The sequence below is a fragment of the Labeo rohita genome, chromosome 17, assembly GCF_022985175.1.
Source record: "Labeo rohita strain BAU-BD-2019 chromosome 17, IGBB_LRoh.1.0, whole genome shotgun sequence".
In the NCBI taxonomy this organism is placed as follows: domain Eukaryota; kingdom Metazoa; phylum Chordata; class Actinopteri; order Cypriniformes; family Cyprinidae; genus Labeo; species Labeo rohita.
Genome location: NC_066885.1, coordinates 4,553,943 through 4,562,409, shown reverse-complemented (window position 1 = coordinate 4,562,409; position 8,467 = coordinate 4,553,943). Strand labels below are relative to the sequence as shown.

Sequence of the window (8,467 nt, the reverse complement as noted above, 5' to 3'; positions counted from 1 at the left end):
TCTGGAATTGCTTAGCTTGTCATTTTAGTGAGCATGTTTTATTAGGCTTATGATAAATACTGTATATTTTGTAAATAAGCTCTCAGGGTTGTTGCTGCAGTAGGTGTTAGTTAATAATTTCCCAAAATGTGACCAGTTATTGCTTTCATATGACCATGTTAAAGAACCGTCTTCAACACCTGTGTGTCTCACTGTCACTTTGTACGCTTAAAATGGATGAACTTTAACATTGGATTTACCTTGTAAAATCTTTGTTTTATTATTTTTAATGCTGGAAATGCTGTGTTGTTGGTAGCATGGTTGGAAAACGCAACAGGGATTTAACCGGTGGAATAAATCTGAACTAGGTCATTTGCTGCAGATGCGATTTGTTATCGCTCTCCAGGAAAATGTCAGGAGGCTCAGAATTAGGATTCACTGAACATTTATTTAAAGTTTTGGTGATTGGAGACCATAAAGTTGGGAAAACCAGTTTTATTAAGCGATTTGTGAAAAATCAATTCTATGAGGAGTTAAAAACGACCATAGGTGTGGATTTTTCAATGAAGGTGATAGATTGGGACAGTCACACACGGGTGAGATTACAGCTGTGGGATATAGCAGGTAAGACTTTTTTCAGCTTGAAATTAGTATAATAGAACTATGTTGGTTGTTATATTATATGAGTTATAATAGATTAGTAATGCTTAAAACTCTAATAATGCAAAATGTTAATTATTTTACCAAAATAAGAGGGATCATACAAAATGCATGTTATTTTTTTATTTAGTACTGGCCTGAATACGATATTTAACATAAAAGACATTTACGTATAGTCTACAAGAAAAAATATTAGCTGAATTTATAAAAATGACCCGTTCAAATGTGTACATACACTTGATTCTTAATACTGTGTTGAAGATCCACAGCTGTGTGGTTTTTTTTGTTTAGTGCATGCATCGTTTTCCTTCTAGAGCATCAGTGAGCATTTGAACCTTCTGTAATAGTAGCATATGAGTCCCTCAGTTGTCCTCAGAAGATTGATCTCAGAATTATACAGTCAATGTTGGCAAGGGTTCAAATACACAAAAATGCTGAAAAACCAAAGAATTTGTGGGACCTGAAGGACTTTTCTTAAGAAGAGTGGGCAGTTTAACTGTTCAGGAGACACAAGGGACTCATGAACAACCAAATCAATCAACAAAACAAAACAAAAAAGCCATGGATCATTCAGGTAACAACACTGTATGAATCAAGTGTATGTAAACTTTTGAACAGGGTCGTTTTTATAAATTCAGCTATTATTTTCTCTTGTGGACTATATGTAAATGTATTTATGTGAAATATCTTGCTCAGGTCAGTACTAAATAAAAAATAACATGCATTTTGTATGATCCCTCTTATTTTGTTAAAACAATTAACATTTTCAGATTCTACAAGGTGTGTAAACTTTTGACCTCAACTCAATGTACTACGCTAATACCAGAACAATGATACCAGAAGTAAAATAGGACAGAAATGTATCTAACTTTAATAGTTGTTTTTAGTGCCACTAGTCCACATAAGGGGTAATTATTAACTGTTTAGTGGCACAGTTTCACTTGCAGATTCATATTTATGTACTATACATTTTTAGACAATAGAAACATGTCATGCCACAGAATCTGAAATAACTGTAAACTGATCAGTTTCTGATACTCTATGAATTAGGACCATAATTTGGTGTTTTCTGATTCAAAATGTTTTTTCTCGTTTATTTAGGTCAAGAGCGAGTAAGAGGGCTGAACCGCGTGTACTTCAAGGGATCCAGTGGTGCGTTTGTTGTATATGATATGACAAACGAGTCAACATTGGATGGAGCTCTAAACTGGAAACATGAACTCGATGGTCAAGAAATACTGAAAGATGGCCATCCAATCCCTGTTGTTCTACTGGCCAATAAATGTGATGAGACTAAAATGCACCAGAGGAATGCCTCTCTTCTGGAGACACTCTGCCAGGAGAAGGGCTTTGTTGGATGGTTTCAGACATCAGCGAAGGTGACTGGATTATTATTATAATTCTATCATTTCCAAATACAGACCAATTCTGAATAATATCATTGAAATATTATTACAATTTAAGAGAATTTTCATTTTGAATATATTTTAAAATGTAATTTATTCTTGTGATCAAAGCTGAATTTTCAGCATCATTACTCCAGTCTTCAGTGTCACATGATCCTTCAGAAATCATTCTAATATGTTGATTTATTACTTATTTCTCATTAGTTATTATTATCATCATTGTTGAAAACACTTGTGCTCTTTTACCAGTTTGTGGAAACTCGATACATTTTTCAAAAGTTCAGAGTTCAAAAGAACAGCATTTTCTTTGAAACAGAAATCTTTTGTTACATTATAAATGTCTTTACTATCAGTTTTGATCAATTTAATGCATCCTTGCTAAATAAAAGGAATAATTTTATAACTTTTTTTTTAGCTTTTTTTACTTTTTTTTTTACTAACCCAAACTTTTTAATGGTAATGTATCTCTGTTTCAACAAAAAATATTAAGCATCAAAACCCACTGATAATAATAATAACATTTTTTAATACAATTATGATCATGTGACTCCAAAGACTATAGGATGGCTATCAATATGTATTGTTTATTGTGAGAATAGTTTTATAAGAAATTGTATATTTAGCTACTGTATTATGTTTATAATATTGCCAATCCTATTATAAAATGTATAGCAATGTTACTTCTACTATTCCACTTCTGTTTCATTGCTAGATTTGTGTTTGTGTTTTAGGAGAACATCAATGTGGACAAAGCTGCTAAATTACTTGTAAAGCACATTCTCCAAAATACTGATGAGCCAGTGAAAGAAGAAGAGCAGAACATTCAGATCAACCTGCAAAAGCCGTCGAAGACCAAATCTACCTGCTGCTGATTCACAATCCCAGTATTCCCAAAGTGTATATAACTGTGCACAAGTCATATGTTATTTTATTCTATACAGCATATCATTTTGCAGTTTGAATTTTTTATATATTTTATTTTATTGTCAATGATTAATACTCATCTAAACATTTTGGGGGCCATGAACAAGTACCATGTTGAATGCATTTCATGCTGAGTATCTAATAAATACCTCTGTGGCGATGTGTCTCATTTCCCCTGCTAATCTGCTACATGCTCACGGGTTATTAAATACATCAGCATGGAAGGAGACTAACTGAGATCCGCCGTACACACTTCAGCCTAGAACATTTAAGAAGTGAACAGAAATGCTGTCACAATGCCAAATTCATTATGTTTCTCTCTGCAGAAAGCAGCGTGCACAGGGACGTGGCCTATATTCTCATATATAGCCGTCAAAAGTTTGTTTTCTTTGGAAAATGGCAGTAGAGAATGTTTAAAAAGAAAAATAAATCTAATGAAGTTACACTGATGAAAAATAAATGTAGCTTCAGGATAATATTCCATATTCCATCAGGGCTTCTGTGTTACAAAATTAACTTCCCATAAAAGCATAAATGTGTAATACTGTGTCTCAGAGCAAGTTAATATATCTCTTTACATTATTTCACACAAACTGCCAGAATTTCCATTTCAGTGGATAATTTATGCAAACTTTAGTACCTGAGAGAAGCTGAAAATGTGCACTAATCGAGCCCAATGGCCTGCTCTGTTTTATGAAGTTTATGAAATGATCAATTATTTAAAATAGTAAAAGTGAAATGTGCCTCATACAGCGAATATCCAGGTCATGGGAGCGATCAAACACATCAGCATGATGCACAGCTTCCATACACAATGGTTCATGTCACAGAAATAGGAAGCCGTTCCCTGCGTGACCCAATTTTGCCGTGGATTTTTGAGTGAATGCTAAGAACTCCAGCGTTCTGATGCTTCCCCCAGAGATCTGGACTATATTGAGCAAACAATACTGCATTCAACCCTCCGTAGCAGCCTCAACCCACTGTAGGCATCCACTGCCAGCATATTCAGGATTCTGTGCATGGAAAAGCAAGTTTGAGCGGTTTTTGTATTTGTACGCGGCCATGTGTCTTGTCGCACAGGTTTGATGGTGCGCCATGCAACGCGTTCCCCCAGAGGCACGGGAAATGTTCCCGTCTCGGGCCGTAAGCACTTCCCATCTGTTAGCGCTACTAGACAGGTTGTACAGGTGTAGCGCTTTTACCTTTTCTGGCAGATTTCCATGTTATTATTGTGAGAAAACAAGAAGGCACTGTTGCATCATAGTGTTGTTGCTGAAGATGACGTGTGATTCAATTATTGGTAATTAATTCACTCAAGAATGAGAGCAGGATTATAAAATTATGAATAAACACCACTGTATTGTTCAAGAATATAGAGTGTTTTCACTACGCATCATCATTTTGCCATATTGGCGGCACTGAATGTAAACAGTGCCGCTGAACTGAACAAAAACTTGCATATTTTGCTGATTATTGCTGCTGAAAATCTCACTTATCGTCATGTTTTGGGCTGTACTAATCGGTCAGACCAGGAAAAACATTTGGAGTACTATAGACTGCCAAAAGTTATAACAAATCATAGAGAAGAGTGCAAAAAACAGAACAAAAGGCATTTGTGGTTGGCCAAACTGAAGCAGGACTTCCAAGAATATTGACAGCATTTGTGTTTGTTCTTATCATTTTCAGTCAGGTAGGTGAAATATTAGGCTAATATCTTAATTAATACTGTTGGTATTGTCTTTAGCACCTATTAACTTTAGTTTGTCACAATATTGCGCCATTCTCTGGTTACTAAGCTCTACTCTACTATATGATTTAGCAGTCTCCACATGTTTTTTCCATAGTTTAGACAGCATAAATTAGCAGAACAACATATTCAGTTGTACATTAACTCTGCCATCCATGCTGTTGTTTACATCTGTGTATCTCCAATGTGGCAGCACGTCCTGGTAACTGACTAAATTGTGATAAATTGTGAAGTAAGTGCAAACCCTGCTGAAAAAAACAGCTAAAACCAGCCTCAGCTGACAGGCTGCTTTTAGCTGGTCATAGTTCGTCAGCTAGCTGTTTTTTTCAGCAGGGAACTGAATAAATATGCAAATTGAAAATTTCAGCAATTCAGAAATGAAAATTAGCCATCCAAGTGGTAGATGATTATGGTTCTTCATTATAACAAATTTTGGGGAAATGTAGCATCATTTGCTCACCAATGGATCCTCTGCAGTGAATGGGTGCCGTCAGAATGAGAGTTCAAACAGCTGATAAAAACACCACAATAATACACAAGTAATCCACACCACTCCAGTCCATCAGTTAAGTGCTTGTGAAGTGAAAAACCTGTGTGTTTGTAAGAAACAAGCCCATAATTAATGCATTTTAACTTTCAAACCATGCTAAAATATAAATTCGTAACTCGTAATTTTGCTTTCTCCAGTGAAAAAGTGGCCTAATTTGAATCAGGAGAGAAATATGCACAATTTACAAGCAAAAACTGTCCAAAACAGATCTAAACCAATATGTTGGTGGATTTTGATGTGAGAGGACAACAGATGGACTTTTTCACTGGAGGAATGGTTATGGATTATAAACTCATATTTTGGCCTGAAGCAACAGTTTAGAGTTAAAATGCTTTAATGATGGTTTTGTGTCTTACAAACAGGCAGGTTTTCACTTCACAGGACTGTGATGTTTTTATCAGCTGTTTGATTTCTCATTCTGACAGCACTCATTCACTGCAGAGGAGGTGTATGGCATTTTAGTTTTTCTATTAAAATGAAATTTTCATCTTTTGTCTGTCAACAATTTGCTGACGGGTACTCGGACAGTGGCTGTGGTGGTCTCATTCTGGTCTTATTCATTACTGTGGTGGTCTCATTCTGGTCTTATTCATTACTGTGGTGGTCTCATTCTGGTTGATTGTGTGAACGCTGAGCCTGAAGGCAGGTTTTTGCTGACATGGTGTGTATAGGAGGGCAGATATTTTTACTCTCCCATCTGTTCCGCACCGTCCCGTAGTTTTACTTTGTAGCGTCCTTGGTGTGCGTCTAGGGATCTGTTCTACATACCACTTATTTAAGCCCCTCCGTTGCAGTTGTTTACAAATAATGTGGAGTGAATCTATCTGTCCTGATGAAGCCTGAGAGTCTTTATTATTGATTAACACATGAAACTTTTAGCAACTCTTAGGTACTTTGTGTGAAATGTGACTGATTCATGCTGCTTGAAATGTTCAGATCTAATGAATGCACATGCATTATAACTGTTTCTGGTTGCATCTGAAGTGGATATTTTGCTTAGAGGAAAACCATCAAAGACAAAGTCTGTGTCCTATATACATCAGACCTAGTTACAGAGGCTGAGCGAAGGAATGTTTGTGGGAAATCCTTTAACAATAAGCACAAAAATATTACGTGTAAAAATATTACATTTCAAAAACTTCAGAATTCTACTCTTATAAAGTTACTAACTCACGTCTCATAATTTCAAGCAATTTTTGTTTTCCTGTACAAATATCTAAACAAGCTAAGGCTTGTTTTCTGAAAAATGTGTTACAATCAAATGCATTTAAGTTTAAAACAAAAAAAGAAAGCTTTTTTTCTCTTTGAGTCTAGATTATTTTACATGCCTCACTGACAGATTTTTTTTTTACTTGCTTTAAAGGAATAGTTTAACCAAAAATGAACATTATTGCTGAAAATACTCACCCTCAGGCCATCCAAGATGTAGGTGAGATTGATTCTTCATTATATTTGGAGAAATTTAGCATTACATAATTTGTTCACCAATGAATCCTCTGCAGTGAATAGGTGTCGTCAGAATGAGAGTCCAAACAGCTGATAAAAACATCACATAATCATTGGCTCTGCTAATTAGAACAGCAACTTTCTAGTAATAAATACTGTTTTAACAGTCTGGATGTCAGCGCTCCATTGGATACTTCAACAAAATTTGAGGGACATTTTTTTTTTTTCTAAATGTTAAACCTTTTCCTGTGTTTTGTTGTGTCAACGAGTGATTTGCAGCAAAATAATCACTCATAAACTGTCACATATTCCCAATCAACTTTTCCCTTCGACACATGACACAGCTTACCCCGAACAAACTCTTTCACAGGACACAAAGAGGTTGTGTTTGTGTGTGATGGGTAAGCGGCGGCTCCATGTGTGTGAGCAGATGGCTCTCATGGAGAAGCGGATGATGACTCCGCTGGCGTACGGAGCCTGAGAATCACACAAGTAGGAGGGAAGCTGGACAGAAGAAAGTACAAGGGATGCATAAGGAGATGCATGATGCATGACCTTTCTGCACTTTAAATGCGTTTTTGACCTTGACAAGTCTGTATATAGTGGTCCACATTACATTTTATTAAAGAAGTTTTACGATTTAAGCAAATTAATATGAATAAGGTTTTGTATGAAGAAATGGCTTCACTTTTTTGGTAACACTTCACAATAAAGATCCATTTGTTGAATTTGATACTTGTATACTAATACATTGCATTTATTAATCTTAATTCATGTTAATTTCAGCATTTAGTATTTTGCTAGATTTTTTTAGCCTGCTATTTCTCCCCTCTAAAGTAATGGCACAAATATATTACTTTTAAAAAGTAATATAAAAGTAATACAAGTAAACAATATTACTTTATTAAATATTGTTGGATAATAGTAATAAAAATATTTAAATACAATATAATTAAATATTTTTTTTATATATTTCTATACTAAAGAGCTAATATGAAATAACAAGCAGTTGTATTTATTATTAACTAACTAAAAACTAAAAACCATCATTAATACGTTTTAACTTTCAAACCATTGCTAGAATATGAATCCATAACTCATAACTTTGCTTTCTCCAGTGAAAAAGTTGCCTAATTTGAATCAGGAGAGAAAATGCACTGTCCAAAACAGATCTAAACAAATACGGTGATATATTTTGATGTGAGAGAACAACAGATTTTCTTTTCCTCTGGAGGAATCGTTATATTTTGTTTGTTTGTATTTATCGTCATATTTTGGCCTGAGCAACAGTTTAGGGTTAAAATGCTTTAATGATGGTTTTGTGCTATACAAACATGCAGTTCTCACTTTACAGGATGTTAATTGATTGACTGGAGTGGTGTGGATTACTTGTGGATTACTGTGTTGTTTTTATCAGCTAAAATATTTAAATAAATAATATTAAATAAATAAATAATATTTAAATAAATGCATTAGCTAACATTAATTTATGGGACCTTATTGTAAAGTGTTACCACAATTCTTAATTGTTTTTACTTAAAACAATAATATAATATAAAATTATATGTGATTGAGTGGATGGCTGTTCTCAACCTTATTCATGCCATTGCTAATTTGGGATGTAAGAATGATTATGGCTCCATCTAGTGGGTGAAACCCAGATTGTCCTCTAATTCAGTGCTTTCGAGGAGGTCAGTGTTTGTTCTGGATTGAATTAATAGTTTATCTGACTTGTTTTGGTGTTCAGAATTAAAC

At 34.7% G+C, this 8,467-nt stretch overlaps 1 protein-coding gene across 1 annotated transcript; it reads left to right on the top strand.

Moving 5' to 3' along the window:
• Positions 1–341: 341 nt before the first annotated feature.
• On the top strand, positions 342–4,128 carry rab32b (RAB32b, member RAS oncogene family). The gene is made up of 3 exons (XM_051133659.1): positions 342–603; positions 1,741–2,018; positions 2,777–4,128. The coding sequence occupies exons 1-3, from the start codon at positions 390–392 to the stop codon at positions 2,915–2,917; spliced, it is 633 nt and encodes a 210-aa protein (XP_050989616.1). The 5' UTR covers positions 342–389; the 3' UTR covers positions 2,918–4,128.
• The last annotated feature ends 4,339 nt before the right edge of the window (positions 4,129–8,467 follow it).

Bases quoted from the DNA above. Each gene is read 5' to 3' on its own strand.
- rab32b (XM_051133659.1), top strand. From the start codon at position 390: ATGTCAGGAGGCTCAGAATTAGGATTCACTGAACATTTATTTAAAGTT. The intron at 604-1,740 runs GTAAGACTTTTT...TCGTTTATTTAG, and splicing joins ACAGCTGTGGGATATAGCAG to GTCAAGAGCGAGTAAGAGGG. The intron at 2,019-2,776 runs GTGACTGGATTA...TTTGTGTTTTAG, and splicing joins GGTTTCAGACATCAGCGAAG to GAGAACATCAATGTGGACAA.